General features: G+C 40.3%; 1 protein-coding gene across 6 annotated transcripts in view; it reads left to right on the forward strand.

Annotated features, from left to right (window-relative positions):
* Nucleotides 1-18,341, forward strand: part of Kat6b (lysine acetyltransferase 6B) — a 173,897-nt gene that overhangs the window by 43,121 nt on the left and 112,435 nt on the right. The window contains exon 1 of one of the 6 annotated variants that reach the window (XM_090346610.1): nt 9,570-9,648. The exons of 4 other annotated variants lie outside the window; for them this stretch is intronic. In XM_090346610.1, coding sequence (XP_090202736.1) covers nt 9,604-9,648 — 45 coding nt within the window. In that variant the 5' untranslated portion in view covers nt 9,570-9,603. Of the gene's footprint in view, nt 1-9,569; nt 9,649-18,341 lie in introns of those variants that run through there. One more of the 6 variants, XM_090346611.1, reaches the window with a different exon arrangement.

The following is an 18,341-nucleotide window of genomic DNA, read 5'->3' on the forward strand; positions in this document are numbered from 1 at the left end:
TTCCTTCCCTCACTCCCTCCCCTTTCTTCCCTCCCTGCCCTTCTGCCCTCCTGCCCTCCTGCTTTCCTGCCTTCCTGCCTTCTGCCCCTGCTTAGTTTCAGCAGTTGTGGGTGATGATTACACTAAGCTTGCATTCAAAAGTCATTTTAGGTTACTTAGGTTATAAAGTATGCTTAAAAGGCTAATCTTTTTTCAAGCCTCAAAAATAATAAAGCCAGGTGAAGCCAGCCTAGGCACTAAGACTATGAGACTCTTATCTCCAATTAATCACCAGAAAATGGGAAGTGGCACTGTGGCTCAAGGGGTAGGATGGTACCTTGAGCTGAAGAGCTCAGGGACAAGGCCCAGACCCAGAGTTCAAACCCCACGGTGGACAAAATGAAAAAAAAAATAACTGAAACAAATATAATTAAGATAAAAGAACAGATAAACTATGTCTGGAATGAATAATTTATTTGTAGATATCATAGATGCTATGAAGAAAAGGAAGATATTAGCTTATAAAATTTATAATGTCAGGTAAGGACACCTAGAAGCTGAAACAATATTCTTTTCTTTTTTTTCCAGAATATAGGGACAGTCTATATTGGATTCTAATCCTATAACCTCATCAACGAGTAATAATATTGATAGTCCTTCCTCCCCATTAAAGGGAAAATATTTGTAAAAATAGTGCACGCTGGCTATACAAAAGAAAATTCAGGCAGACAAGAAATAATATGTATTGGGCTGGGAGTTTGGCCTAGTGGTTAAAGTGCTTGCCTAGCATGCATGAAGACCGGGGTTCGATTCCTCGGTACCACATACATAGAAAAAAGCCAGAAGTGGTGCTGAGGCTCAAGTGGTAGAGCTCTAGTCTTGAGAAAGTCCAAGGACAGTGCTCAGGCCTTGAGCTCAAGCCCAGGACTGGCAAAAAAAGAAAAAAAAAGAAATAATATGTATTGAAGTAAAGTCTTCTCAAGTGGCAGTAAACTCCTATCCAAGTAGCCCTCAAAAAGTATGGTGTTAGATGACAGCCCATTGCCAGTCCTGGGCTTGAGCTCAGGGCCTGAGCACTGTCCTTGGGCTTCCTCAAGGCTAGAGCTCTACAACTTCTAACTTTTTTCTATGTATGTGGTACCGAGGAGTTTGAACCCAGGTCTTTGTGCATGTTAGGCAAGCACTCTACCAGTAGGCCAAACTCCCAGCCCCATTGGGGACATTTTGTAAGGAGTTATGATGTGTGATCTAGTTGCATGTTTGTATGATGTGAGTAGCATTTGGTAGAATACATGGCTTGGAGTAGGGCAAGTGTGATGAAAAATGGAAAGATTGTAGAGTCGTGAGAAAAGTATCTACAGTGCTAGCATTCCCGAAATGGAGGCAGGTATAGTGAGAATTTAAGAGTAGCCTGAGCTACAAAATCCTTATCTTAAAAAAAAAAAAAAAGGAAGGAAGAAAGAACACAATGAGTTTTGTCTAGCAAAGAAATAGAGGTATCGTTTGGTTAGTGGTCTTTTGAACAGGTATATAGAGAGGAGCTAGTATACCAAGTGAAGGTACAGAGATCTGGGGCCCATGGTACTGAGCCCTGTCTGTATATGCTGATGTATAGATAATTGTTTTGTTAGCCCTCTGATGTCTAGACATTTCTATTTCACATTGTGTGAGATGAGGGGTAATGGTTACAGATGTGAGGATGGGCCTCTTGGACTAGTATTGTTCTTGGAGTCACCCCAGGAAGTTGGGCCAGTTCTTCATATTCTTACTGATTATTTTGAGCAATTATAGTTCTCATTTTGTTCCCTGTAAATAATAATCATCCTAGTAAATACTTTATTAGACAATCTATTTTTAATAAAAAAGTTACTTTACTATGTAATATGTAAACATCTGTGAGTGTTTTAAGAGTAAAGCCTTTTCACAAGAACATCAGACTTGTTTTAAAACATTTCTGTTGATGTTTTGGTTTTTGGATTTTGGAGAGAACAGAGTGTTACTACAAAGCCAAGGCTGAGCTGAAACTTGAATTCTCACTGCCTCCAACTCCTGAATGCTGGGATAATAGATATGAGCCAATACATTGGTTTGTTTCTCAGAGGAGTCTGGATGAAGTTGTGTGTGTCAGTGTAAGAACGCTCTCATCCTCTTTATTTATCCAATATGGTGTATGTGTTAAGGTCCTACGTCCACCCCATGTCCCCGAGGCAGAGGCAGAGCTTGACACGGCTATGAATTATTGACTTTTAATCTTCTAACTATGTGCCTAGGACTTTTACTTCATCTCTGGGCTTCAATCTTCTCAAATGAAGGGTGAATATGGTACTCGTAAACTACTTTACTGAATGCATTTAAGCCTGACTATGGCTCTTATTTACATTTTCTTAGGAAATGTCACAGTTATATGCAACATTTAGGTATATTGAACTCAACATAGTTATGTTTACTTAGGTATGTTAGTTATGTTATGAGTTAGGTATGTTTAACTCAACATATAGAGCTCTACTAATTGTATATTAAACAGGTAGGATTCTTTGTCTCTTGAAGCTAGAAGTGGCAGATAGATGCTCTTAATTGCAACCAACTGCCTGTGTTGCCACAGTCTTCATTCACAACCTCCTGCTTCATTCTTTTTCCTGCACAGGCCTCTGTCAGGCCCATCTCATTCTCATCAAGTATGTTTTTCATATCTAGGCTCTTCAGCTTTGTTCCTGTAGGGGAAAGGCAGGACTGTCCAAGGCTAACAGCAAAAAGATTTTTCCTTTAAATTCAGGAAATGAGACAGTCCCTGGGGCTTCTGCTTATAACTCATTGGTTTGAGCAGTCATGTGACATTATCTTCAAGTAGCCTATGAAATCAAGAATCCAGCTTATTAGTGTATTTGGTTAGTAGGCAAGGGTGAAAGTAGTGGGAATGGATTCACATTATTCAGACTGCACAGTAGTTGAAAATGAGTAACATTGTCTTGGATTCAAGGTCTTATCTAGGGTGCCCAAACGTCCCTCCTCCCTAAGAACTGTGGGGCTTTCTAGGAGTGAGATTTTCACTGCTATCTTGAATAGTCCCAGGATGGAAGCTGGAAACCAGCATGGAAGCTAGGCGGTGATGACGTAAACCTGTAATTCTAGCTACTCAAGAGGCTGACCTTGGGGCCAGGAGTTTGTCCTAGTGGTAGAGTGCTTGCCTAGCATGCAGGGAGACCTAGGTTCAATTCCTTGGTACCACATACATAGAAAAAAGCTAGAAATGGTGCTGTGGCTGAAGTGGTAGAGCTCTGTCTAGCTTTGAGAAAGCCCAAGGATAGTGCTCAGGCCCTAAGTTCAAGGCCCAGGACTGGCAAAAAAAAAAAAGATTGACCTCAAAATCATTGATCCGAAGGCAACCCAAGCAGGAATCCTTAAGATTCTTATTTCCAAGTAGCTAGCCAAAAGCTGGAAGTAAAGGTATGGCTCAAATGGTAGGTAGAGTGCCAATCTTGAGTGAAAAAGCTAAGAAAGGGTGTGAGGCCATGTGTTCAAGCCCAGTACTGCACACATGCGTGTGTGTCACACACACACACACACGCGCGCGCGCGCGCGGAGAAAACACCAGGATGGTGGCTCATTCTTACCTTTCCTCAGATCATCTGTGTTCTAAAAGTATGGAGGGAGCTGGTACAACCTTAGCTTGGCTTTTAAAAGACTAAAAAATAACTTATTTACCATAAGAAATACATGATATTAGAACAGGGAAACAAGCTGGAAGCAGAACTCCCTGGGAATACTAAAGTGCCTACAAGATTTTTGACACATTTTAGGACTTTTGCCACCCAACCTCAGAGGCTCCGTTCACAGTACCAGTAGCCTAGACGTATTCTGCCCAAAGGACCCTTTTCAGTGGAAATAATCATGTGTTTCTAGTCCTGCTTCTAAGGAAACATGTCCCTTAGATAGTACAGCTTTTGCTTTTCCCCAATTCTAAGCTTCTCTGTCCAACACTCTCCCCTTCTGTTGGATAGTCTTAGAAGGTGTTGTCTTAAGGCAAATATTTTCATGTTATTGAAGTGTAACACATGCCATAAAATTTACACAATTAAAGTGGACAACTCGATGGTTATTAGTTTATATATGGAGTTATGTAGCCATCACTATTTCCTCAATGAAATCCTGTGCTCATTAGCAGTCACTGCCCATTCCTGGCTTCCTTCAGTCCCTGGCAACCACTAATCTACTTTGTCTCTGGGGATTTGCCTATTTTAGACATTTCATATAGATGGAATCCTATAGTAAATGGCCTTAAAAAAAAACTGGTTTCTTTCAGCAGACATAACGTTTCCCAGTTCACCTAAATAGCAGCACATATTAGTACTTCATTCCTCTTAACTATATGGAACTACCACATTTTATTTATTTACTCATTAATCGATGGATCTCCACCCCTCCCACCCCGTCTTCTAACTATTGTAGTGCCGCTATGAACATTTTGTGCCAGGGGTTTGTTGTTGCTTGTTTTTAATTTTTTTGTGTGTGTGTGTAGGCCAGTCCGGGGACTTGATCTCAGGGCCTGCGCACTGTACTTGGACTATATCAAGGCTAGAGTTCTAACACTTAAGCCATAGCACCTCTTGCGGCTTTTTCTATGTATGCGGTACCAAGGAGTCAAACACGGGTCTTCCTGCATGCTAGGCAAGCATTCTACCACTAGGACAAACTCCTGGCCCCAAGGTCAGCCTCTTGAGTAGCTAGAATTACAGGTTTAAGTCATCACCGCCTAGCTTCCATCCTGGTTTCCAACCTCTGTCTTTGGACTATTCAAACTAACAGTGAAAATCTCACTCCTAGAAAGCCCCACAGTTCTTAAGGAGGAGGGACGTTTGGGCACCCTGGATAAGACCTTGAACCCAAGACAATGTTGGGTTCATGCTAAGGCTAGCATTCTACCACTAGGCCAAACTCCTGGTCCTTGTTTGTTTTTAAGACTGTGTTACTCTGTAGTCCAGGCTAATTTGAAACTTGAGATCTTCTTGCTTTAATAATTGCTGCTTTTTTTTTTTTTTTTTTTTTTTACTAATTGCTGGGATTGTAGTCTTAGGTTACCACAACTGGCTAGGTACTAGTTTTTGTGCGGATACATGCTGTACTTACTCTAGGACAGGTACCTAGCAGTATAATTGCTCGACTTTTAGACAATTCTCATTGTGATTTTTTTTTTTTTTTTTTGCCAATCCTGGGCTTGAGCTCAGGGCCTGAGCACTGTCCCTGGACTTTCTCAAGGCTAGAGCTCTACCACTTGAGCCTCAGCACCCCTTCTGGCATTTTTCTATATGTGGGACTGAGGAATTGAACCCGGGTCTTCATGCATGCTAGGCAAGCACTTTAACCACTAGGCCCCGTGATTCTTTTTTTTTTATTATTTCTTTCTTTTTTCTTCTTTCTATGACTGAGGTTTGAATTCAGGTATTTGTAGGCAGGCATTCTACCACTTGAGCCATTCTTCCAGTCCTTTTTGCTTTGCTGTTTTTGAGATAGGGTCTCACTTTTTGCCAGCCTGCATTGTCATCCTCTTATTTATGCTTTCCTGTACTATTATACTTCAGCCAGTCCTGCGGCTTAAATTAAGGATCCAGGCGCTGTCCTTGAACTTTTTTTTTTGCTCAAGGCTAATTTTTGCTCTACCACTTGAGCCACTGCTCCACTTTTGACTTTTTGGTGGTTCATTGAAGATAAATGTCGCACAGACTTTCCTACCTTTTTTGGTTTTGAACTGTGATTCTCAGACCTTACTCTCCTGAGTAGCGAGGATTACAGACATGAGTGACTAGCACCCATCTCACACTTTAGCTTCATTAAGTGAAATTCTGCTTTACCAACTTATTGTCTGGGCTGGTCTCAAACAATGATCTTCTCAATCCCAGTTACCTAACTATTTGGATTATAGGCATAATCCACTGAGTCCAACTGTGTATTTCTGATATCCCTGTTGGTTTTATGGTTTGACTCACACATGTTTGCATTACACAGCAGAGATGCTCCCAGTGGACTCCCTCTATCTAGTTGTAGAGTTATAGTGAGGCTTCATTCACATAGTCTGTAAAGTAAGGCATTGCCCAAAGCCTGCCTATCACTTGAGTGGCAGCTGCTTTTCTGAAGCTGCTATATTTGCCAAGCACCTTTTGCCTTCTGTGAGGTGCCTCCTTACCCACCATCAAGACACAGGAATTTGATTTCATTCACCAATACTTGTTTGAGACATGGTCTTGTGATATATACCAGACTAGCTTCAAACTTGCTGATACAAGGCCTTTGCCTCAGCTGCTCAAGTACCAAGGAGTACTGGCATAAACTCAATCATTCACTAATGTTACTTTTTGACCGATTTTGCATAAAATAATTTCATGTTATGTTTTGCACAATTAGCAAATTAAACTTTGTTGTCAGGATGCCACCAGTTTGCATGCAGCTGGGGGGGCATTTCAGATACCAGAGACTCTTATGTCACTCCATGGTATTTTCATTGAAATCTTCCTTAAAGTAGACCCTTGGTAGGATGAAGAAATCTGGCTAGCAGGAAGCCTGTCTTTCCCTTCCACTCAAAACAACTGAGAAACCTGTACTGGAGTTGTCTGGAGTCTTCCCTTTCTTTGCAATTTCTTTGCCCCTTCTGCTCTCCCACTCTTGCTTGAACAGATTCCTCCTAATTTTCCTCCTACTGTTAATATTCATCTGGCTCTTTTCCTTAACCTCATCCTAAAACTGATGCATATTTTATATTTTCTTGCATGTTTGCCTTTTCATTAATATTTAACATTAATTTCATTCTGTAGCTGTCCTCTCTTCTGATCCCTGGAAGTCATCCTCATGCCTCTCAGTTCTACCCTGTGATAATTAACTTTTGTAAAAAAAGAAGTGTGACTTTCAGACATATCCTCTTATTAGTAAAGGTATTGCTGGATATGAGACCAGTGCTGTGCATTGGTAACAAGTTGTTTCACCTTGAGAATACTAATGTAATTTAGAAAGAAGCCTCTCTTTGTTAAAGACCTTTGCTACGTGGGCCCCATATTTCCAGACCTATTCCATAATCATTTGTGGATTTTAGTATGTCAATTGAGATTGGAGTCAAAATGCCCAGATTCTGTTAGGTCAACTTTTTGTAAAATTGTTTACTTTTGAGAGTTATTTTCGTTTGAAACTCAGCTTCTTCCCTAATGTCTCAGTAAATTCTAATCAAAGCATTATACTAGATGTTTGTTTGCTCCACATACTTTTCATAAGTCAGAATCTGTGGCATTCCTATAATACACTTTTTTGAGGAAGCTGCACTAGGGTTTGAACTCGAAACTGGAGCTTGCCAGAGAGGCACGTTACCATTTTGTCATGCTTCTAGCCCATCATAAAATATTTTCAATGAGTTGTCCACTGGTGGCTCACACTTGTATTCTTAGCTATTTAGGTGGCTGAGATCTGGCCTGAGGACCGAAAACAGCCAGGGGGGGGGGGCGGGAATCTGTCGCTTTATTTATTTATTGCTACCCCTAGGGCAAATCTGTGGCTTTATTTATTTATTGCTACCCCTAGGGCTTGAACTCAGATATAAGACTTTTTTTAATCTCTAATTAATCACAGACAAAAGCCAGAAATGGAGCTGTGGCTTAAATGGTAGAGCACTAGCCTTGAGCAAAAGAAGCTCACAGATAGGGACCAGGCCCTGAGTTCAAGCCCCAGGACCTGCACTCCAAAAAATAAAAAATAACCCACAAAATAAAACTTTCAGTGACCATATGGATTTTATTTATTGATTGATTTATTTATTTTAGGCCGGGGGGGTGGGGTAAGGTGGGGTGGGGAGTGTCGTGGGGCTTGAAATCTGGGCCTGGGTGCTGTCCCTGAGCTCTTCAGCTAGATTCTAGTGCTCTACCACTTGGAGCCACAGTGCCACTTCCCCATATGGATTTTTAAAATTATAAACAGCTAAATAAAAGTTCAGGGAATGTAGTGTGCATGTGAGAATGTATTCCTCATCGTTTACAGACTATTTTAGGAGAGTGATTCATCTGCTGCTTTCTCCCGAGTTCCTGAGAGTTTACAGAGAAATTACAGACAGTTTTCAGTGGAAATAAAATGATTCATGTGTAAAATGGAAGACAGAGGATGCTCCTTTTGTTCTTCTCTTAATGACATTTATTCCTTCTTGCTTCTCCTATCCCCCACTCCATTTGGTAGAGTTTAGTATCTAAACTCCCAGTATAAACCTGCCATGTCTGAGAATTTCCTGTCTTGTCCCAGAACAGGTATGTTCCAAAAGGAGAAAAAAAATACAGAGCAAATGGTTGTTCAAGGCAATAATACCAAGTGTAAATGGATTATCATTATTTTAGCACTGAAAAATGATTTGAGGAGGACACAGTGAAATAGTAAAGTGATATTGCTAAAGCTGTCCTACCACCTCCTGTGTTGTCTGGCAACATTTTAGGGATGTATTGCCTTTATCCTTTCTTCACTAGGGAGTCAGAGGCCCTCTTTAGTGGTCCTTTAGGTAGAACACATATACTCTTAGGATTGGCTAATGACTTTGGTGGACAAATTTCAGCTGTCTTCATTACATAGACTGATAGCCACTCAAATGTCACAAATATCTACTATTATGTGGAATTGAGACTAATGCAGTATTTTATTTCTTTATCTTGTGTTCTACTCCCAGGAATACTGTTTTGTCAATCACTATGCAGTTCTGTGTTATTGTTGTTGTTTTTATTTAATTATGAGTTTTACATAAGTGTGTTTGGATGAGTGTCAATGTTCTTAGAAGTCTATGAAGAGCGTAGACAATCCTTTCTCTTCCTTATGTATGCATTTTATATGTTCAGGACTGTTGGCATTTAATGGAGAGAAAGAGACACATATATCCTACATATTTTTTGTTTTGTTCTAATTTACATTCTTATTTAACATATTCATGACTACCTTCTGCTTAGCATCAAATTCTGAACTCACAGACTTTTGGTATTTTTGTTTTTATATGCACACCATTTGAAATCCCAGAGTTGGAATATTCTAGGTATTTGTATATTCCACTCACTCCTGGACCATAGGGGTTATATAAAGATTAGTGTGGTAAGTGACCATTAACAGGAAATTTTATCTGTCAGGAGAATGGATTCATGCAACTCCAAGAATTCATTGCTTTTTGCAGGACATATTAATTTTGGCAGCTGGAAATAAATGGACTTACACTGTATTTAAATTTTTTATTCTGATGAAACAGATTTATTATTAGGGCTCCATTCATCAGTAAGTGTGTTTCAATTATTTTAATTCAAAGGATGGTATTTTAAATATTTAATTATGACACTCGAATGATGATACTAATTATAAGTAAGGATTCTTTACTCAAGATTTACAGTGCATCTAGAATAGTGCTGCCCAACAGAAAGGCTTCAGTGGAGATGGTCTCTACATCACCCAGCAGAGTAACCTCCAGGCATATGTTACTTATAAGATCAAGAAACTAAAATTTTAATGCTGTTTAAAATGTGTATTTTAAATAATCATATGTGGTTAGTGGCTACGGTATTGGATGGTAGCATTTCTAAGTTCCACAGAACTTGGAACCTAACTGTCCTGGACCACTTTTCTGGCAGTTAGATGAGTCCAAGGCCTGGACCTGTGAAGCTCAGATCCACAGGGAACGTATGTTTCTGGATATCTTTTAAGGGGCTGTGTAAGCAGGAGGTAACAACCCTGGGGAGCAATCAGTGATCCATTTTTTTCTTACCATGCAGATCTGGAAGGAAGAGAGTCACTTCCTTCTTGGTTCTCTAGGAGAGAGTCTGTCTCACAGGGACTCTGTCTTGGCAGCTTTGTCTCTCACACCAAAATCTAATTATTAGTTTTCCAATGTCTCACAGCTTACTTTTGCTAAGTTAGGGATTCAGGTTCTCCCCTCCTCTCCCTCCCTCGCCCCCCACCCCTAGGCTCAAACTCTGAGCCTGGGCACTGTCCTTGAGCTCCTTGGTCAAGGCAAGCATTGTATCACTTGAGCCACAGTGCCACTTCCACCTTTTCCTATGATTAATATAGGTAAGAGTCTTGTGGGCTTTCCAGCTAGTACTAGCTTTGGACCCTGATCCTTAGCTCTCAGCCTCCTGAGTAGCTAGGATTGTAGGCATGAACTACCAGCACCCAGCTAGGGATGCAGTTTAGTGGAGAGAGCCGTGTGAGTGGTGGCCATCTTCTTACAAGTGCTCAGACATTCCTGGCTCAGGAACTGTGCAGTAATAGTAATATCTCTCTTTGTCTCTCCATTCCTCTCCCTTCCCTCGCCCCCATTATAGGTTGGCAAAGGTAGGTTGCCTGAAACGGGCTGTTAGGATTCTGCCCTCAAAATTAAGAAAGAGACCACGCTAGTCCTTCCTGAAATGTTGCTCACAGGCTGGCTGACTGGCATCTGCTCCACTGAGAGGTGGTATCAGGATAGCAAGCCTCCAGTGTGTGGATTTCAGGAATACATTCTATACTGCACTGCTGGGCCAGAACCCAGAAGAGTTTGCAAAGAATAGATTTCATATTAAGGAGCAAATATTTTGCTTGTTTGTAATTAATTTTGGGTAGAAGTGGGAAAGGATGATTTTTTAAAAAATACAAAATTTTATTACACCTGTTTGCTTTTCAAGAGTTGAATATACATTTTTAAAATACAAGTTATATATACGTTAACATAAAATTAATAGAAAAAGAATATTTTAAAATGTTTAAAGGTTATCTTGGGTATCTCTGTTCTAGGGAGGTAATATAATTGATGAATAATAAAAGTCAACTAAAACACTGAAACACAGGGACCTTAAATTTACCTTATTTTTACAATTCAGGAGCAAATATAGAAAATTGAGGGGGCACGATCATTCTTCAAACTCTTGAACCAATTGTGTTTTTGATACTTGCCTCCCCTCTGCCTCACGAAGGCACCACCCATTCTTAGCATGTCACTAGACATTCTCCCACTCACAGCAAACTAGCATTTTCTCAATTTCCTTTTCTTTATGGGCAAAGTATTCTGGCTATGTGATGATCACTGAGAAAATATCCTGCCTATTCCTTTTCTCTTCCTCACTGGAAAGGATGATTTTTAAAATTATTTTTATTTTGCCTGTCTTGGGGACTGAACTCAGGTCCTGAGCACTCACTGTCCTTGAGCTTTCCTCAAGGCTAGTGCTCTGCCACTTGAGGCACAGCACCACTTCTGGCTTTTCTATGTATGTGGAACCTAGGAATTGAACCTGGGTCTTTGTGAATGCTAGGTAAGCACTCTCCTACTAAGCCAAACTCCTGGCTTCCAAAAGATTTTTTTTTTTTTTTTTGCCATTCCTGGGCCTTGAACTGAGGGCCTAACATTGTCCTTGGGCTTTCTCAAGGCTAGAACTCTACCAATTGAGCCACAGCACCATTTCTGGCTTTTTCTATGTATATGGTACTGAGAAATTGAACCTGGGTCTTCGTGCATGCTAGGCAAGCACTCTACCACTAGGCCAAACTCCCGGCCCAAAAAGATGAATTAAAGAAAAAAAAGATTGTTTATATCGCTAAAGACAACACTACAATTAAAAAACCAGGTGCTAGTGGCTCATGCCTAGCTACTAGTGAGGCTGAAATCTGAGAATTTCGATTTGAAAGTCCATGAGATTAACTACCAAAAAGCTGGAAGTAGAACTGTGGCTCAGGGGTAGAGTGCTAGCCTTGAGCACAAAAGCTCAACTACAAGTGGCTAGGACTGGCACCCCTTCAAGTGTAAGTGTGTGTGTGTGTGTGTGTGTGTGTGTGTGTGTGTGTGTGTGTGTGGAGAGAGGGGGGGGAGAGAATAAAGAACTGAAAAACTTTCTGGAAATAAGAAAAAAAACTGGAAAAAAATTTGAAAGGCATTTGGTTAAAAGTCCCATAAATACAAAGAGGTACTTAGGTTAATTGATAATACAATCAGGTTTTCTCCCATCAGAATTATATTCTATGTTAGCAGCAGTGGATGAGGAAACATGAATGGACATGGAAGGTTTTCAGGTCTTTTCAAAACATGTTTGACAGTATCTGTAAAAATAAAATACACCTTTGATTTGATAATTTCACCTAGTGAAATACATACAAATGTATGTTCATTCCAGCATTTATTAATGGAGAAGTTCTGAAATGCTTAGAGACAGTGATATAACCAGCATAGGGAATATTATGTAGCCTCCAACAGTATGCAGTTCAAATAGAAGCTCTCTCAGATACATTTTTAGTTAAAAAGTATCAAATTTATGTAAAATAACCCCTTACTTCCATACATATTGTATTTTATAGATGTTATATGTATTATGCATGGAAACTTATTATGAAATTTTAGACTATGCATTTTTGATTTCATGGATTCTAAAACATGCTCTTCAGAAATTACTGAAATCCTAGATCCTAACAATTGGTGGCATAGTTAATCTACTCTCCTGTCTTGGTCCAGCATCATGAGTGCTCCAAGCGATCAGTTGTTATTTTTTGATGAAAGGTGGCATAGACACATTGATAACTGGGAAAGAAGGAAAGGATTGGGACTGAGAAAGTGTCAGTGGGTGCTTGACTTTGTCTACCTTGTAATATAATCTGAATTACTTTTATTGTGAAAATATATTTTAATTGTTATATAACAGGAAACATTTTAATATAATTTATGTTAGAAAAAAATGAAGTTGCCTGGCTGCTTCATGTCATCTCTGCCTTTTTTTTTTTTAATATCAGCTTTGTCAGTTTTGCTTGATAATCATCTATCTCTGAGAACTTCTAAGAACTGGATGGCTAAGAGATTGTTCAAGTTCATTAAGAAGTTAAGTAGCTGTGAAGATACTGTGGGAGAGAATTGAGAGTTAGGTCCAAGGGAAATATAGCACTGAAGAGCCTAGAAACTGCTGCTCCATGGGAACCTTTGCCAGTTCTCATGGATCAACCTAGTCAAGTGTTTTGATTAGTTAATTGTATGGTGAGGCCGAAAATAGGTCATACCAAGAACTATTACTCAATCCTATTGCTTGGGAGGAGAACTAAGTTCTAGTGGCTAAGAGGGAAGGAGTCTTGAGGATCTTAACAATAAGGCAGGCAAGTGATGGCCAGGCTCTTGGAGGTCTAGCCCGGGGATCTTATATATGCAAACAGATCATGGTATGAGAGTATCCATAGAAGAGCTGCTTTGTGAAGATAAACACTGGGAGAGTGTGTTTGCTAGTGTCACTAGAAACCAAGTTACTACTAAAATGGTAGAATGTAGTCTGGCACTGGTGGCTCACTCGCATAATCCTGGCTACTCAAGAAGCTGAGATCTGAAGATGGTAGTTCAAAGTCAGCCCTGGTTAAAAAAAAAAAAAAAGTGTGAGACTCTCAATTAACTACCCCAAACCCAAAATTGAAGCTATGACTCAAGTGGTAGACTGCTAGTCTTGAGCACAAAAGCTAGGAGACAGTATCCAGTGCCCAAGCCCTGAGTCCAAGTTCTATAACCAACTACTCCCTCAAAAAACAAAACAAACAAACAAAAAAACCTATAATGTGGCTTTCTGTGGGACACCCAGGGCTATGAGAGGCAGAGAAAGGAACATGTATCCCACGGGGAGGGGGGAATGGGGGGGGATTCCTTGGCCAGGATGTCATTTGGAGTAGCCATTGGAAGAAAAACTCAGGGTCTTCAGTGATTGTTTATATTGCTTGGCAAACACTCTACCACCAAGCCAAACTCCCTGCCAGCCCCTGTATTTTTAAAGACAATGTGTAGCTATCTGTCTAGCCCAGGTTGGCCTTAGCCGGTGTCTTCCTGCTTCTGCCTCTTGAGTGTCACCATGCCTAGCTGGATGTGTGGTTATTTCTTCTTTGTTTTGTTTCTTCAAGGTGCTAGTGTTCTGAACTTGGGATCCTGTGCTTCCTAGGGAAGCTCTCTGCCACTTAGCTATATAGTTGTTGCTAGTGTGTTTACTTTTTAAGGTAGGGGCTTATATATGTTTTTTCCCTCCAGGCTGATTCCAGGTTCTATATAACTATATAACTTCCTGCCTACTTGTTGATGCAGCCATGCACCACCATGCCTAGCTTATTTATTGAAATGGAATCTTGCTAAATTGTGGCCTAGAACCGCAATCTTCTGATGTCTAACTCCTAAGCAGCTGAGATTATGGTTGTGAGCCACTGTGCCTGACTGTGTGATTTCTAAAGAGGGATTCAGAAAGAAAGGAAAGTAAACTCACCATGGCATAAAGAGGATATGAGAAATGTTGAATAAGACAGTTAATCCTGGAGGCAACTTTATAAAAGGGAAATAGGATTATTAAAGATGGTAGGTTAGATTTTGAAGAGCTTTGCATGCTGGGGTAGGAGTTTGTTTCAGTAGGTTTATGGCTTGCACTTAATCTTGTGGTTACCAAATCTTTTTTTTTTTTTTTTGCTTTAACCACCATTGGTTTGTTAAAATATAGTTACTTCAGATTTATTTTCTAAGTGTTTCATGATATATGCTTAAAACTTCTGTTAAGATACAGTAGAGCACAGTTGGGGGGTTGGTTTTTACATATAAATTGTTGAATTTTAAAATTGTATTTGTTCTGTAAATATTCTTTGTTCTTTCACCCCCTGCTTTCCAGCATTTGCAGATAGCCACTTCAAGGAACTTCACTGTTTTTTGTTTTAATCTCATTTGATAAAAATAAAGAACTGAGCTTTCTAGGAAGAAGAGGTGAGATTGAACATGACCATTTTAGTGAGTACGATACTAATCAATGGTAAAATGGGTAAGCATGGTTTAAGGAAAACTGTGTTCCCTGTTACCTTTGCTGTACTACAACCTGGAACAGTTTCTCTTCCTGGCAGTTCCTCATGGTCTTTCCCTTAAACCTGGACACTTCTCTACTGTCAGCTCGATTGTGGTGTTAACTGGTACTACTGCTTGAAGGCTGCCAGTTGGCAGGAAGCCTCCAGTTAACTTCCTGGATTCTGGGTTTGGTTCCTCTGATTACCTTGCTGAGCTAAACAAACCTCAGGAATCTGAAATGTCAGTTGTCAGTTTGGGGTGAAGAAAGGTGGTAGCAACTCTTGTTTTTCCTCTCATGTAACTCATCTAGTTCTTCTCCAAATGGTACAAAGGGTTATTCATTTTGGATTTGTGATGCTTTTAAAAAAAACAAACAAACACCAAAACAAAAAAACAGGCTGGGGACAGGGTCTCATTCCTGTAATCCTCATTACTTAGGAGGTAGATATCCAGAGGACGGAGGTTCAAGGCCACCCTAGGCAAAACATTTTAGAGATCCTTCATCTCAATAAAAGCTAGATGTGGCAGCATTGACTTGTCGCTCAAGCGTGGTAGGAAGTATAAATGCGAGAATTGCTGGCCTGGGCATAAACACAAGACCCTATCTCAGAAACAATGAAGGCACTAGTGTATGGGATGTGTGCTCATGTGGGTAGAATATCAGCCCAGTAGCAAACCACTGTCATCTTGCCCTCCCCTACAGAAAAGGTCAGGATTTTTCTTAACCCATGTATTTATCATTTTAGTAAATGCATTAATTTGCAAATTTAATGAATTCCCTGGGCCAGGAATTTGGCCTAGTGTTAGAGTGCTTGCTAACATGCATGAAGACCCAGGTTTGATTACTTGGAACCACATACACAGAAAAAGCCAGAAGTGATGCTGTGGCTCAAGTGGAAGATCTCTAGCCTTGAGAAAGCCCCAGGACTGGGGGGAAAAAAATATTCCCTGCTGTCTTTGTCATAGACCTTAAAGCCCTTCTGTGAGCTTTAATTTTTGGTGACTGACTAAAGTTGGTAAACTGAGTCAGTGGTCATCACTATGTGTTTATTTATTTTGTTTGTTTTTTTGTTGGTTGTAGTAATTGAACTATGGGCCTGGGCGTTGTCCCTGAGCTCTTCAGCTCAAGGCTGTCCCTTGAGCCACAGCGCCACTTCCGGTTTTCTGGTAATTAATTGGAGATAAGAGTCTCATGGACTTTTTAGTGTCTGGGCTGGCTTTGAACTACAATCCTTAGATCTTAGCCTTCTGAGTAGTTAGGATTATACCACACCTGGCTATCACTGTCTTGATAAATTATTTTTTAATTGTAACAATATTTCATGTAATGTGGACTGACAAGTATAAACTTATCACCGATGTTTTGACATACATTGTGAATTCTTTAAGGAACAGGATAGTGTATATATGTAATAGGCATTTGTCCTTCACTTCAGATTGTCTCCTGGTGAGCCATGATAGTCTGTATCTCTGGAAGTCAGTATAATCCACATGAGCATTTTGTGTTACTGTATTTTGTGTAATAGAGAGGTAGACTCAGTACATATACTTCATCCATTCTGGAGTTTGAGTATGTACCATGTTAGAAAAGGCAAGAATAGCTAATAGTGTCAGTAGATGTCCTTCCTCCCATCACTGTTAGTGCAGATGGGCTTGACTTTTGCTTGTATTATATACATTTTGGCCTATCTATTAAATAATTTAGGTTAAGTAGTATTGATACCTTTTCCTAACCTATAATAATACTTATTTTTGCAATTATTTTTGTTTGTCTAATTTTCTGTGTATGTGTGTACACTCATGTGCTAGTACAGAAGTTAGGGTCTTATGGTATTTTTTGTTTTTTCCACTCATGGCTGGTGGACATGGCTGGTGTCATTTGATCCACACTTGCACTTCTAATCATCCTTACCATCATTATCACTATCACCATCTTATCATCCTCCTCCTCCTGCTCATCATCATCATCATTTTGTTAATTAAGTGGAGAAAAAGTCTCATGGATGGTCTGGTTTTGAGCTGTAAATATCAGACCACAATCTCCTGAATAGTTAGGATTGCAGGAGTGAGCCATTGGCACCTGGCTAATTATTTGGATTTAAATAGTATTCAACTTTATATTATTCTCTGAGAAATCTGAGAGTTTCTTTTAGTATGTGATAAGTGAGTACCTCAAGTTGATCTTTAGAATGAGTTCTTGTTGGTTTTTTTGCTTGTTTGTTTTGTTTTTGTGAGGGAGCTTGAACTCAGGGCCAGGGCACTATCCCTAAGCTTTTGTACTTGAGGCTAGTACTTTACCACTTTGAGCCACAGTGCATTTTTAGTTGGTTAATTGGAGAGGAGATAAAGAGTCTTAGGGACTTTTCCTACCTGGACTGGCTTTGAACCACAACCATCAGATCTCAGCCTCCTAGGTGCCTAGGATTATAGGTGTGAGCCACCAATACTGGGCCTTTGTTCCTTTCTATTCTACCTCTGTACAAGTGTGTGTGTGTGTGTGTGTGAGAGAGAGAGAGAGAGAGAGAGAGAGAGAGAGAGAGAGAGAGAGAGAGAGAGAGAGAGAGAGGCCAAGTTTTCCTGTTGTCTCACATTTTGACTAAAGTCCCAAAACTATAGACAATAGGGTTTGAGCACATACACAGTCTTTCAGAGTCTAGAGCATCCATTGAAGAATTTCCCAAGAGGCAGCCAAGTGTGTCTAGTTGCCATTATCCTGCATCTTCAATCCCAAAACCTATTCTGTAAGAGAAGATTAAAATTGGAGTCTGTATGGAGTGTCTAGGAGTAGCTTGTTCCTGGAGGAATTTCTCTCTGTGTCCTTCCCATGATCACTTTACAGAAGCCTTGAGAATAACAAGGTCTTGCATATTAGAGGATGGACTGACTTGAGCTGCAGGATGAGTCACCATCCAGATGCCTCTTAAGGATTAGAAAGGAATCCCCATTAAGTTCTTGAGATTGTGATATGCCTTTGCTTGTATGGAGTATGTGATGTGCGTAGGAGACGGGTGTCTTTCTCTCATCTGGAAACAGCCATGTGGCTGGACAGTGGGCACTGTGTGAGAAAGAACATCACTAATGTTTGACATTTCCTGTGGCCAGGTGGTCTGCACTGAGGGCAGTCGGCTATGTGCCAGGTATTGGACCCCAGCAGGAAGAGATTGTGGGGAAGCCCAGAGGCTGGAACTAAAACTGAGCCAGCACCATTGCCTATGCCAGGCAACATGGAAGGTCTAGCTGTTACTAAAAAAATGGTCTGCAGAAAAAGGCAGAAGATACTTTCTATCTGGAGGACCACAGACAAGTGGATAAATTTAAAACTAGTTTTAACTTAGGCTAGACTGTTTTGGGTTTTTTTTTTTTTTTTTGCCAGTCTGGGGCTTGAACTCAGGGCCTGAGCACTGTTCTTGGGCTTTCTCAAGGCTAGAGTTCTACCACTTGAGCCACAGGCACCACCTTTGGCTTTTTCATATATGGGTTGTATGGAGGAATCAAACCTTGCTAGGCAAAGCACTCTTACTAGTAGGCCAAACTCCCAGCCTCTAGACTGAATTTTTAGGCACCTAAAGTT

Source organism: Megascapheus bottae, chromosome 15, assembly GCF_031878675.1.
Source record: "Megascapheus bottae isolate mThoBot1 chromosome 15, mThoBot2.hap1, whole genome shotgun sequence".
Classification (NCBI taxonomy): domain Eukaryota; kingdom Metazoa; phylum Chordata; class Mammalia; order Rodentia; family Geomyidae; genus Megascapheus; species Megascapheus bottae.